The sequence below is a fragment of the Carassius gibelio genome, chromosome B24 (genome assembly GCF_023724105.1).
Source record: "Carassius gibelio isolate Cgi1373 ecotype wild population from Czech Republic chromosome B24, carGib1.2-hapl.c, whole genome shotgun sequence".
Taxonomy (NCBI): domain Eukaryota; kingdom Metazoa; phylum Chordata; class Actinopteri; order Cypriniformes; family Cyprinidae; genus Carassius; species Carassius gibelio.
In genome coordinates, this window is record NC_068419.1 from 14,585,150 (window position 1) to 14,599,755 (window position 14,606).

A 14,606-nucleotide genomic window follows, 5' to 3' on the forward strand; every position below is an offset into this window, starting at 1 on the left:
TGACAATCCGCAGCGGAAAGTAGAGTTTATTTGAACTTGAATTTAATGACTTAAATATTAATCTGTACCTCACATTAAACTATGGAACAGCTTCAGAACACTTGAAATATAGTGCATGGAAACTTTTTGGTGCTTTATAATGTTTTTGTGTCTTTCATGAGGCTCAACAATAACACAGAATAGTATACGCACAATATCGGATTTTGATCGGTTCGTTTTGATACTCGGGAGAAAATGGCAGTATCGGAGCCGATACGATACGGAGTATTGGATCGATGCATCCCTAGATTATATGTTGTATATGATTCATCTCTGCTGTTGGTTGTAATATTGTTGAAGTAAATCCACACTTTGCTGAAGAAGCATTAGCAAACTCTTGAGAAGCAACAGCAGTACCATATACTCCACCGTTGTTGTGTATGTTTGTTCACGCTTGCCTTTAAAATCGACATGTCTACCTACCAGAGTTTCTGCTAGAAAAAAATGGTGCCGGTCAAAGTGACCGGCAGAGGTTTCCTTTTCCGGACATTTTGACGATATGCCGGTCAAGTATCGCCTCTTAATTAGTCAAGGTGAGGAAAACTGGAGGCAGGCTATGTAACGTAAAAAATGACATAATCAGGCCGCCGAATGCAACATGTTTATTAGCCTAACTTTCAAATAGACGGAGAAAAAAACATTTTCTACTATGGTTCATTTCTTCATTCGGATCTATTTGCGATCCATTCCATTCTAAACAAACAAAGCATATGTTTCGTCCTTGTTTCATTATAGATTATGTCACGGGAGGAGCACAAGACAGACACAGTGGGCGTGGCGTCAGGCCTCGGAGAGGCTTTTATTAACAGAAATCATAAAATAACAGGGAATAAAAGTGTCCAAAGGGGGAAAGTGTCCAAAATAACAGGGAATCTGGTGTCCTCGTCGTGCTGCGGGGTTTGTGTAGGTAGGGCAGTGTTCATCGAGGAAGGGTCCAGGCAAGGGGTGGAGTCCGGTGGCCGCACGCGCTCCCCTCCTCGGTCCGGGGCGCGAGGGGCGGCGGCTTCTCCTAGCGGCTGCGTCTCTCTCGTTGGCCGCGGCGCTGGTAGGGAATGGACGGCCCGGCATCCTGGCCCGTCGGCCGTGTATACGGGTGCGGTTCCCATCCGGATCGCGGGTCCGGCAGCTCACGTCTTGGTGGCGCGGGAGTCCCTCAACGCACCCTTCCTGGACCCACGAGGACACCAGTGTGCATGCACGGGGAAGAGACCGGTCTCTTGAGGAGAGGCGCGTTGGGCTTTTAAACAGCGGCGGGGATGAGGCTCCATTCACATCAGGTGTGCCCCATCACACGCCGCCAGCCCTGACTCGTACAGCGCCCCTCCTCTCACACACCCACTCCTGTCGGTAGCCTGGTGAAGGGCGGCGATTTAGGACGGGGTGCCGGTGACAATCAGGGAGGAGGCAGCTGACTCGTCACAATTAAGATAATAATTCATAAATGCATGCATAATTATCAGTGAACTTGATAAAAGTTGCAGATATGTTTTACATGCATGCACAAACAAATGCCTTTCAGCTTATGTGTGCAAAATTCAGAATGAAATGAATGTGCAGCAATTTGTACAAATAGAGATTCTAGGTCTACTATACATGTTGTAGCCATTAAATAAGCTTATTTAGTTTAATATTTGTTAAAATATTATAATGTTATTTTTTAATTTATGTTGATTATGAAAAGTGAACCGCACGAGTAAGATAAGATGCGCAATATCGAGAGACATGGAGCGGGTCAGACATGATTTTGACCACTTAATTAAGTTTTGTTTAGTAGAAATACTTTTTTGAAGTGAATTTCGTTTTGTATAAATTGTATCTTAATTTTAATAATTTTTTTTATCAACCAATTGCCTGGATTTAATACATAAGAAGCAAATATAGCAGGCGACAGGCCTAATCATGTAGGCGCCCTCGCGGCCACTTGCATTGCTAGTGAACTGGAGTGCATCTCATCCTAATTTAACGAAACTCAGCGTAGGCCTCACAGACATGAAATATATCTTAAGAAAGCTTGAAATGTCTTTTGAACAATTTAAAACGAATTTTTTTTTTTACCTATGCTAATTACAAATTCAGGTAGGCTACTGAGTCGCTGTCCTCAGTGCCCAGAAAAGCGCTGAAACGGAGATGAAAGGGGAACCCATTATTTTAGGGGGCGGGATTATTAGGCAATTTTATTCGGACAATTTGACCGGAGAGATTTAATTTTGTCGGACATTTCATTTTTTTTTCGGCCAATGTCCGGCAATTACCGGACAACGGAAACCCTGCTACCTACCTAGCATGTATTACACATGCGCATGCGTTTTCAAAGATTCCTGTTTTGGGTGTTTACAAGGAAACTATAACGGTGGCATTTTTAAAATAAAATAAAAATTGAAACCTGTTTTCAAAAATATGAGTTTTCAGTCCCCAAAATGCCGTTGTCGTGTAAACAAACAGACAAAATGCATAAAAAGTTTCCAGTTTTTTTTTAGTTGTGTTAAATGTAGTGTAAATGGGCCCTTAACTCCATGTCAAGGTTACTAGTTGCAGAAAGTGCAAGGTAGGGGTGTGCGATAATATCATAATTGTCGTTCAGTGTGCTATTTGAAATTAGGGTTTATTTTGCAAAGACCATTCAAAGCACCTACAGAGAAGACTAGACTAGTGTGTGTGTGCATTTAGAATGCGTTCTTTCACTGCATGATTCAGTCTGTTAAAATACATTTAGAATGATCACCAAATTCAAGACATGGTGGCAGAAAATTGTATATTTATACCACTTCATATAGTTAATAAATTTCACAGATAGAGTGCACATTTTTCCCCTCAAATTTACCATAATTAAAATTTAATATAGTTTTTTAATGATAGTTCAATAAACAAGAAGTTTATTAAGAGATTTACATTTTAGACGCCATATTGGCTGTTTTTCCTCTATTTCGCCAACAAAAATAATTTCAAACACTGCCACACAGCAATATTTTACGTGTTTGCGCAATGACAGAGTTTTGTTCCTGAATAATTTACAGTGACTTGCTGCCACATACCGACAGTTTTAATTTCACATTTAAAGAATCTTTTTATTATTTAAATATATATATATTTTTTTAATTATCAGAATTCAACATTTCATTTATAATAGAGTAAAATATTATTAATGCATTCTTCTAGGATTTCACCCTCAGGGGGATTTAGCCCTCAGAGAGACCATTAGGTACAGTGATACAAATTACCTTAACTGTATTTTACAGTGCGTATAAAAACTCTATTACTGGATGAAGTAAATATAGACAATTGCCTATTAAAGTTATATGATTTATCACAGCGGGCGAGTACCACATTGAGATCTCTTGTGACATCTTGATAAACTTTGAGGAAACAGCACTGGCCTGATCATTCAGATAGCTGATTAAAGTGTTAGTAGGGCTGAATCCCACCTAAAAAGGCTCTAGAACCACCTCTGGTGTAAAGTCCACTGCTTCTGTGTTCTTTTCCTCAGACCGCATATAGTGACCGTGCAGTGGTTGCTGGAGAGTTTCTCCCGTGGCTCTTTGCTCCCAGAGGATGGTTACCTTCACCCTTCATTTCTGCCCCCTGCCCCAGCTGCTGTTGATATGCCTGCTCCTCACAAAGCTGCCCCCCGCGCCTCCAGACCCTCTATAGCTCCCCCTCCTGCCCGTAGTCCAGGCCGACAAGCCAGAGCAGAGGAAGACCTGCTATCACAGTACATGGAGAATGACCAGACTGTGGGTGAGTTGATAAATATTTAAATCCTCCTCAGTCTACACCTATCTGTCTCCTTTATTCTTCCTTGCCTGTCTTTCCCATAGTGGAGCTGCCTCAGGCCACTGATAGTACCAGCACCAGGCAGAGCGAGAGCGTTTTGCTTCCAGAGCCTCCACCTGCAGTGAAAGACTCCACCTTTGTTGAAACCTCAGTGGGTGGCCTTTTTGCAGGGAAGCGTTTTATTTTGGTTGGTTTTGGAGCTGAGGCTGAAGCGCAGCTCTCAGAACTAGTCATGGAAAACGCTGGGAAGATCTTGGTCGGCCGCTCCAGAGCTGTGGCGCATTATGCCATCGTGCCACTGTTGGGCTGTGATGTGGAGGCCACGGTAGATGAGGTTGCGACAGATACCTGGCTGGTAAGAAAGATACGTTTGAGTCTATGCACAGGCAGGATACTTTCTGTGATGTTTCTTTATTACTAATGGAGTGTTTGTGTGTTTGTGCTCAGGCCATGTGTGTGGAGCAGCAGTGTGTTTTGCCACTACCCTCTCATCCTCTGTTCACTCCCGTAGCAGTGAGAGAAGGCTTCTATCCTCTCAAAGACTGTGTGCTGTCCGTCAGTCAGTTCACTGGATCTGAGCGGGAGTCTCTCATTCAGCTTGCTGAACACCTGGGAGCGAGGTAAGACCTTTTGATCACAGTCCTCACCTTCTAGGTAGTTTCAAGTTTAAAATCATTGGTCACCCATAAGCCACTCACATAACATTTATGATGTTATGCGCCGACTCAGCCACCTCGAACTTCCACTGTAAACACAGGAATGCTGCGAAAAACAAAACCATCGAGCAAGTTTTGCTGCCTCGTTAACCTGATCCTGCATGCCTTACATCAGACCTAAGAGTTTTTAAAATGTAACTTTGAAGCGCAACTGCAATTTTACTATTCAGAACTACAAGTATTTACATATATATTATTTTTTCTCAGAGCTAATCTAATGTTTTCTTATTTCTCTCCCCCTACACACCGGTCTGCAGTGTTCAGGATTACTTTGTGCGGACTGCTAATCAGAGAAAAGGAATGCTGGCCAGCACTCATTTGGTACTCCAGACTCCTGAGGGCACAAAGTACCAGGCGGCCCAGAAATGGGGTCTACCTGCAGTCACAATCCGCTGGGTTTTAGAATCTGCCAGAACAGGGAAGCGTGCTGATGAGGCACGATACCTGGTTGACCTGCCTCCCTCTCCAGGTCAGTCAGAAGTAGAATTATAAAGAATGTTTTGTGACTAATTAACAACCTGCTGTGACGGAGTTATGATTTTAAGACTGAAATTATATTTTGACTGACTTAATACAATTTAAGCGATGTCATAGACCAGTATAGTATACAACTTGGACACCAAATATCACTCTTTCTTTGTGATTTTTTTTTTTGTATAGAGAGAACCGAGGACAGTTTTGTCGGAGCATCTCAGAAATACCCGCCACCACTGCACCTCCTTCAGCGCTCTCCAGAGTTACCACTTCTGGGCCCACAAAATAGTGCTGCCATCACCCCTCTGGACACGGCTCGCTTTCAGAGTCGCACTGTCCGCTCAGCAGTCAGGAAGCTGAGACAGGGAGAGGAGGAGCAGGCCAATGTAGCAACCCCAGGACAGGAGGAGGCCAAAGGAGCCCTGCAGAAAGACTCTTCCCTCCAACTAGACACTCCCTCTCGGTTCCTGAGCAGAGACAAACTCTTCGGACCCTCATTTAACACAAAGGTGAGCTGGACATGGGAAGGGATTTAATTATAAGCCTTGTTTAGAGTTAAAAAGTTAGTTCATAGACTGATATGAAAAGGCAACACTGTTTGTTCCATTGTCAGGAAAATTTAAATGCCATAGAATGCATTTATACAATATTTTAAAATGTTCTCTGATGTCTCCAGAGTCTGTATATTAAGTTTTATCACAAAATACCACACTGATAATTTTTTATAGCTTGTTTAAATTGCCACTTTTATGATCTAAGACAAAAGGAGCTGTTGGGGTTGCTTAATCCCATTTCCCCATGGGTTTAAGCAACCCCAATAATGTGATATTTAGCCCCTAAAATGCAAATTTTACCAGTGGAATGGAATCCCACAAAAAATTTATATTTTACCCCACCGGAATGTGATTTACCAGGGATCCCCCTCAAAATGTGATTGTGACCCACGTTTGTGGGACAGTCCAGTGTAAAATGTTAGCACAATTGTATAGGAGTTTTTTTTATAATGTTTTTTTTTAGGACATTTCCTTTGAAAATGAGAGTTAACCACATGTCCTCATCGGTCTGTGGAGACTCCTACATCGTTGGTGCATCCCAACACACTACACTTTTAATGGCTCTATGGTGCTGACATTTTACCTCCAGCAGCTACAGTAAGAGAACAGTAATAGAGGACCGCTGCTTCTCACTCAGAGCTGTGAATATGCTAATAGGTCAGAGAGCGTCACAAATGGGTGGGACTTTCATCGACTATGTCATCATAGTAGTGAGAAACCTAGAAGTGCTATTGTGGGGAGACTGTTTATGAACTTTTGGGATTATAAAACAATGAGCGGGTGGATTTTTACCATTATAGGCTGGTTGTTTTCACACACTGCGGCCACACAACAGTGTTCAAACATCTTGTAAAAGTGATTTTTGCATTCTATGGCACTTTTAACCCATTACAATTTTTTTTTGTCTATTAAGTATTACATTTCTTCTAATGGTCAGAGACAAGTGCAAAATGATTAAGATAAAACGAAACATTTTGTAATATGGTGGTATGTCTGTGTCGTAGGATGTGTTTGACCATTTGCAGACTCCTGGTAATAAGCCTCAGCAAGGTCAGGGGGCTGAGACTCCTCTGTCGGAGGTCATTGAGAGGAACCTTAAAGCTGCAGTTGCCAACAGCAACCGCAGTCATGTCACGAGTCTCGCAGCCATGACTGCCAGTCCACAACTGGGAAAAGAGCCTGAAGCTGAGGTACACACACACACACACATACACACACTCAGAACCTCTGTGTATACAGATATATTCAGGTGTGTCTGTGTCTTGCAGGTGAAGCAGAAGGCTGCAGCTCCTCTTAGTGGGGTGGTGGTGTGTATAAGCAAGAAATTAAGCAAGAAACAGAGTGAACTCAATGCAGTGGCCGCCTCTCTAGGAGCAGACTTCAGGTATATGCCAAATCTCTCTCATCTTCAGTGAGTCTGTCTAAAAGTAATAATTTAATCTGAGATGTTGGTTGGAAATACAGATTTGTTTTTAACCAAACTGGTGGAGTTAATGCATTTTCTTTCTTATAGATGGTCGTGTGATGACTCTGTCACTCACTACATCTACCAGGGTAAAGTAGGAGACAACAGTAAGGAATACAAAGCTGTCAAAGAGAGAGGACTACATATAGTGTCACAACACTGGCTACAGGCTGTACGTATGCATAGAAATGCATATCTCACAAAACCGGGTGTCTGTGTAAATTCTGAATGTGTTCATTCTGAATTAACGCATGGAAGTTGAAGTATTAATGCTTTATATTTTTGTGGAATCTGTGATGCAGTTATTCAGGAATCTTTGATTTAATAAGAAAAGGATTTATTTGAAAAACAAATCTTTTGTTACATAATGTCTTTACTATCATTGGCTGCGTTACCATTACATTTCAAATTGCGCAAATTGAAAATTGAAAATGCGCCTATTGGAAACGTATAAATTTAGCAAAATACCCATATATCGCAAAAAAGATTTTAAGCTCGAATAACAGTTTTAAAGGCAGCTTGTAAAAGGAATAGGATTTTTTTTTTTTTTTTTTTTTTTTTGCATTTACAGGTCACGTGGCTTACGTAAAAAAAAAAAATCATATCACTCTTCAATGTACTATAACCTCTAAGAAACACTTCATATGTGGCCGCTCTAAGTATAAGGGGCTTTCCTTGCCATTTCTTGTTAGACAATTTACACTGCACATATCTGCGGCGCGTTACGGAGCTGATCGCGGCCACTCTAGTCAATGTATGTGTTTATATGAGCCACACGTTTCAGAAGAAGCTTTGATTAAATATAATGGCTAGTGCAGTGGCTGCGATCTACATAATACTACCAAAATCTGTCACCGTGATTTGTCGCGAAAGCAAAAAATATAAGATTTAGTCGCATAACATCAGTTAATGCAAATGCACATTTCGCAATACTTTTTTTTTTAATCAACATTTATAAAATATTGCTGAAGTTTTTCGCAGATCTGTAATGGAAACACTACTTTTAATCAGTCAAGTTAAAAAAACAAAAACAAACTTGTATTTCATATTATATTTATTTAAACATGCAACAAAGATGTGAACTGTTTTATTAGTACATAAAAATAACCTTAAACATGATGAAAAGTTGGAGGTTTAAATCCCATTGTTCATATTATTTTCAGTGTGCAGATGAGCAGAAGCATGTGTCCGAGTCACTCTACCCTTTTACATTCAACCCCAAAATGAGCCTCACCATGAGTCAGGTGGCAGATAGCACTCAGAGGTCACCTCCTCCGTCCACCCCCCGCACCAGACTCAGGCCGTTTACGGAGAATGAGGAGACCAGGGTGACGGATTTATACCTTGCACTGCACTACCCATACACTTTAGCCCTATCATATAGAGGTTTTTTTAATATCCTGTAACTTGTGATCCTTTAAAGCTTAGTCCTGTTGACAGCATCGCAGACATCTCTACTCCTCGGAGTGTCAGTGTGGGAGAGCCTGAGAAAGATCAGACCGTCAGCACTGAAAGAAGTGAGTCATCTTTAAAGATGTGTCTTTGATTCCTGTATTAAATCTCCATGTTTGTCTCTGACTGATCTAAAGTCACAATTCAAAGCTTGATCTCTGCCTTCATTCCTTTTTCTTATCTTCTCCCTCCCTCAGATCTCACAGAAACGCTTGAGATGAGAGAAAGTCTTCAAAAGCAACTTCAGGAGATCATGTCTGCTACTAAACTGACCAGCGGCCGTCGAGGCTCCTCGCGGTTGGTCAGGACAGGCTCAGGGGGACTAGAATCACCCCACACCCCGGACAGCCTGGGGCGAATGGGAAGACGCAGCCGCACTTTAGAGGCCCTACGGTATAAAAACAAGACTAGCTAGAGTACTGTCTCTGATCCCTTCACTATCTTAAAGCTTGTAGCATCTGATTGCTGTTGCATCACTTTTTCCCATTGTGAAAGTTGGGTTTTTAAGACCGCATGATAAAAGATTGTGTTTTGGCAGAATGTCACGTCAAGTAGCTGTGGACCTGAACACAGAGCCGTCTCAGAGTGAGCAGATCGTGTGGGATGACCCCACTGCACGAGAGGAGAGAGCTAAACTGGCTGATAACCTGCAGTGGCCTGGCAGCCCCTCCCAACACTCTGAAACCATCGTCCCACCGCCCCTCTCTGACCACACAGCCAGGGACTCTATGACCGACTCGGAGCTTGTGGAAATGGGTATGAGAAAAATGCTTTACATTTTCAGAAAATTGACATACTTTTGCCAGATACACTTCTATTCAAAAGTTTAGGTTTGGTAAGAATTTCTTAATGTTATGCTAACCAAGGCTTGATCATAAATACAGTAAAAACAGCAATATTAAGGAAATGCTATTTAATTTACAGACTTTTCAACTTTTAAGTATAGTTTCAAATGAAATGTATAGTTGTAAAGGTAAAGCAGATTTTCCAAAAAGATGAAAAAAAAAAAAAACATTAGCAGCACTTTGCACTTTTTGTTTTCATAAACATTCGTTTAAATGGTAATTAAATATGAAATGGTAATACTAACCATCGGTACTTTTTATCATGGTTTATCACACCAATAACCGTTTCATCCATACATGCATTCTTTCTGAATAAAATAATAATAAATAAAAAAACATACCTCAACTTTTGAACCCTAGTGTAAAGACGTAAAATCACTTTATAAATGTTCTGATTCAACCCTTCTGACCCTTCACAGCTGCATTTGAAGTCATCGACGCACAGCTGAAGCCAAAGGTGACCCCACCTCCAGCTGATAGGCTACAGAGCCCTGAAACACCTGAAGCACTCGCTCTTGCTTTCCCCACCTCTAAACCTGCAGTTCCTTCCCTTCCACAGGTACACATACCTAGGGCTCTCTTTCTTGAAGGATTGGCTGCTTTTGAGTGGCTCAATATTGTTATTTTGATAACCATATATATATTTTGCTATATAAATAAGCTTGTGCGGTTTTATTGATTCATTCATATATATATATATATATATATATATATATATATATATATATATATATATATATATATATATATATATATATATATATATATATATATATATATAATATATATATATATATATAATATATATATATATATATATATATATATATATATATATATATGCATGCATGCATGCATGCATGCACGCACGCACGCACGCACACAATTTAGTTCTGATTCTCAAATCTGACTGGAAATGAGGCTTTCCAAGAGTGCTTATATTTCACCAGTATCAGCACTGGGTCTCTGCACTGGGTGTTAAAAATGCAAATCTATTCATGAATGAAACAAACTGTTGAAATTAATTGAACTTTACATGAACAGTAGTTATAATTCTTTTTATTCAAATTTGATCTAACTGGATCTTTCTTTAACAGGCTGAAGATAAGGAGGAGGAAAAGCATCCTCCGCGAGTCTTGCTGTCTTCATTGAACCCACAGGAGCGCATCGACTACAGTCATCTCATAGAGGAGCTAGGTTAGTACACAAAGCAACCTAGTTTCTCCCATTTCTTGTACTTTTTATGGTGTCTGTCAGTGTACCTGACTGCACTGAACTTAATTTAGGGATGTGTAAAACTACAAAACTACAATGCAATTAGCTAATTGGTCTTATGGATAGGTCTGTATTAGGGATGCACGATATAAGATTTTTGCCGATATCCGATATGACTGTATTTTTCAACTCATTTTGGCCGAGACCGATATATTTCCTTTTGTTTGGAAACAACACCAAGCCTCTCCTGTGTGGAAATGATAAGCAGCTAATTTTTTTTCAATTTGTTTAGTTTTTAACAAGAAATTATATGTTTGAATTAAACAGTAATGGTAAAGTTATTTTAAAAATCAGAAAATCTTTTAGAGCTTCTAATTTGTTTTCAAAAATAACATATTACATATTAATCAGTCGCATCAGTCCAAAAATACGTCATGATGAGGAAAAAACATATTTAAGTCGCACTGGACTATAAGTCGCATTTATTTAGAACCAAGAACCAAGAGAAAACATTACCGACTACAGCCGCGAGAGGGCGCCCTCTGCCGGCTGTACACGGTAATGTTTTCTATTGGTTCGTTTCTCTTGGTTCATGTCAAATTAATTTAGATAAATAAGTCGCACCTGACTATAAGTCGCAGGACAGGCAAAACTATGAAAAAACGTGCGACTTATAGTCCAGAAAATACGGTATATACAATTATTTAATTTACAAGTGTCATGTTTTTTTTTATTGTTTTTTTTTTATGTAAGCTTAGGCTTCTGACCTTTAAATCAAAACATACTCTTGACTTTGACATCAATTACTGCTTTATTTAATCAGAAACACAGTTTAAATGTTATTTGTGTATTTATTTCATTTTATCAGAAGTAGGGCCAAAAATGCCCCCTTCAGAATTAAAACTCCTTACCGGATGGTCATTAGGATCCTGGGGAGGCTTCCGCTGCATGTGCTTTGACTGTTTACTGTATCATACACAGAATGCATCATTTTGTACTTGCATTTTCAGTCCAAATGCAGCAATCCAAAACAGTGAAAGTAATCATCATTCGGACTAGGGCTGTACTATTATGACAAAAATCATAATTGATTATTATTCCCTTGAAATTGTAATGGCAATTATCACAATTTACTCTGAATGATGTTTAAACCATTGTTGCCGTATTTTTATAAACATAAAAAAACTAGCTGAAAACACTCTAACTGAAAAACGTTTTGCTTTTCTATATATTAACTAGCCTCAAATGGCAACTATACATCAAATTGGTTTCTTCTTTAAACTATAAAAAATAAACATGGACATGGACTAACAATATCCAGTGGTATTTTTATTTTTTATTAACTAATGTTAACAAAAATAATAAATTCATTAAAACATGTATTGCTCATTGTTAGTTAATGTTAATGCATTAATGGAACCTTATTTTAAAATATTACCAAAAAAGTATTTTACACAACTTAAATGCTGTTCTTTCTGAACCTTTCTCATCAGTTTCTGCAAATTGACCATTATACTTTGCGAATAATTCAACTCTATTTTATTTTATTTTTTTATTTTTTTTAAGTAACAGCTGGAGTAATGACAAAAAATTCACTTTTGCTGTCAGAAGAATAAATTACATTTGAAAATATATTCAAATAGGAAACAATTCTTGTTTTACTCTGTATTTTTACTATATTCAGTCGTTCTATTCCATACCTAAAGCTTCTCTTTTTGATGCGTCATGAATGTGTACATGTGCAGGTGGTGTTGTGCTGGAGAAACAGAGTTTTGACCCCAGCTGCACTCATGTGATTGTTGGTTATCCTCTGAGGAATGAGAAGTATCTGGCCGCTATGGCAGCAGGCAAGTGGATTCTTCATCGCTCGTATCTGGAGGCCTGTCGTGCAGAAGGACACTTCATAGAGGTGTGTGTCCGCATTAGTGATTAGTGTCTTTCGGTGATAAAAGATGATGTTGTTCACATCCTGTATGTGTACTAGGAGGAGCAGTACGAGTGGGGCAGCAGCTCTATCCTGGACGCTCTGCCATCCATCAACTCTCAGCAGAAGAGACTGGCACTGGCAGCCATGCGATGGAGGAAAACACTACAAGACAGCTCAAACAAGGAGGTACACGTATATGTTTTGCTTGGGTGAGCATGCAAGTACATGGTTCAGCACCTAATGCTTTTGACATGCAGGGTGCGTTTGGGGGTTGGACTGTGATGCTGAATATTGACCAGGCCAGAGAGGCTGGATTCAGACGGCTGCTGCAGTCTGGGGGAGCCAAGGTCTGTTGTTTTTGTGTTCTTCTCTTTGGATTCCTGTGACCTTACAGCCAGTGATTTCTGTTTTCCCCTCGTTTCTGTCTGTGTTGTTTCTATGTCTTGTATTAACCCTCTCTATCCCTGTATAGGTGTTGCCAGACCCTTCTCCTTCACTGTTTAAAGAGGCCACACATCTGTTTGTGGATTTTAGTCGGTTGAAAGCAGGTGATGTCAGAGTGGACGTCAGTGAAGCTGCAGCTCAGGGGGTCAAATGTCTAAAACCAGAGTACATTGCTGATTACCTCATGCAGGTGAGAGCTGATGATGATGACACCTGACTAGGGCAGCACGTTTTGGGGGATTTTTTTTGCTTTGATTGTTTAAAGGGCTGCACAGTTTGTCCAAAAATGTGTAATTGTGTATCAATATGACTATAAAAAAGAATCTTCATAAAAACTATTAAAAATATTAAACAAAATAGATAGTTGCAAGCAGCAGTTATCGGGGTCCAAGTACAAACAGCTCATTAGGACCATATAGTTAATCAAAAGTTGTATTCTGTTACTGGATTACAGTAGACAAATAATATTATTTCCTAATTATATTGGAAAGCAATATATTAGTTATGCCTGGAAACTTGACAAATGTTTTCATGTGTATCATTAGAATATATATAAAAAAAATACAATAATCACAGATTTCCTTGCAAACTGATTAGACTTGGATTTGATTAGATTTTAAACTTTATGAAACTATAATGAATTTTAAGTCAATCTATTAAACAGAGACCTAAAAGGATCTGTTATCCTTTTGTCAGCATTGTCTAAAGCTGCTTTGCAAACAGTGTAATGAAGAGTACATAAACAGCCTAAAATGATGTGTGTGTGTGTGTATGTATGTATGTATGTATATATATATATATATATATATATATATATATATATATATATATATATATATATATATATATATATATATATATATATATATATATATATACCACCCTACCAAGTTTGGGCGTGGTCGCATTAGAAGATAATGAAAGGAGACGTGAAAAACGGACATCGCGCTGTTTTCATATGGATTACTTTATCACAGAGTATTTGTTTTGGCAGCACTTGTTTAAAAGTAGAAAAATCAGGCTTTCTATAGATATCTCTCTCATGTCTCTTCGTTGAGTATTCACAGAGTTAAAGTTCATTTTAATGACGCGTGTCTAAATGAAGCAGACAAAGGCTGCAGACAGCACACCTTGTTTGTTATCTTTATTTTATAAATGCACAAAGTTTCGTTGCTATTATGTCTGTATACTTAAAGTAGACCCATTACAGATTCGATCGATGTATTGCTCTTATCTGTACGATCATAAATTAAAGTGTAATTTAAGTTCTTTTCAGGGTTATCAGGAGAAAATGACTCGTAGTCATTGAAAAGTATGATTTGTATACATATATATAAATAGCTTCTTTTTTCAGGAGCCTTCTCCTTCAATGGATGCTTACTATCTTCCTGGTGCAGCTACGGATGATCTAGAAAAAGTTCAAGATACATCTTCACGCAAACGGAAAGCCTCTGGGGAAAAGTCCACATTGAAGAAGAGTCGTGTGAGATAAAACATCCAATTTCAGATGCTAATGTAATATGTATTTAAGTGATTTTATTCAATTATTACATTGTTGATAAAATGTCTGTCTTGTCAATAAAAAATCAATTCATAAAGTGAAACACAGTCCAAGAAATCTATTGAACATTTTCAATGCCTTGTGTAAAAAAAAAAAAAAAGAATTTTCAACAGAAATTGCAAAAGCCTGAATTAAACAAGCTT

General features: G+C 39.0%; 1 protein-coding gene across 1 annotated transcript in view; it reads left to right on the forward strand.

Moving 5' to 3' along the window:
• The window catches only part of topbp1 (DNA topoisomerase II binding protein 1), a 31,775-nt gene extending 17,269 nt beyond the window's left edge, over positions 1-14,506 (forward strand). Inside the window, exons 10-28 of the mRNA XM_052595715.1 lie at positions 3,524-3,774; positions 3,855-4,165; positions 4,258-4,430; positions 4,784-4,995; positions 5,187-5,509; positions 6,559-6,744; positions 6,823-6,938; positions 7,068-7,191; positions 8,183-8,347; positions 8,443-8,536; positions 8,669-8,864; positions 9,010-9,227; positions 9,736-9,875; positions 10,414-10,513; positions 12,277-12,440; positions 12,516-12,644; positions 12,716-12,805; positions 12,931-13,092; positions 14,257-14,506. Of these exons, the coding sequence (XP_052451675.1) occupies positions 3,524-3,774; positions 3,855-4,165; positions 4,258-4,430; positions 4,784-4,995; positions 5,187-5,509; positions 6,559-6,744; positions 6,823-6,938; positions 7,068-7,191; positions 8,183-8,347; positions 8,443-8,536; positions 8,669-8,864; positions 9,010-9,227; positions 9,736-9,875; positions 10,414-10,513; positions 12,277-12,440; positions 12,516-12,644; positions 12,716-12,805; positions 12,931-13,092; positions 14,257-14,394 (3,292 nt within the window). The 3' untranslated portion in view covers positions 14,395-14,506. The remainder of the gene's footprint in view (positions 1-3,523; positions 3,775-3,854; positions 4,166-4,257; positions 4,431-4,783; positions 4,996-5,186; positions 5,510-6,558; positions 6,745-6,822; positions 6,939-7,067; positions 7,192-8,182; positions 8,348-8,442; positions 8,537-8,668; positions 8,865-9,009; positions 9,228-9,735; positions 9,876-10,413; positions 10,514-12,276; positions 12,441-12,515; positions 12,645-12,715; positions 12,806-12,930; positions 13,093-14,256) is intronic.
• Positions 14,507-14,606: the final 100 nt, after the last annotated feature.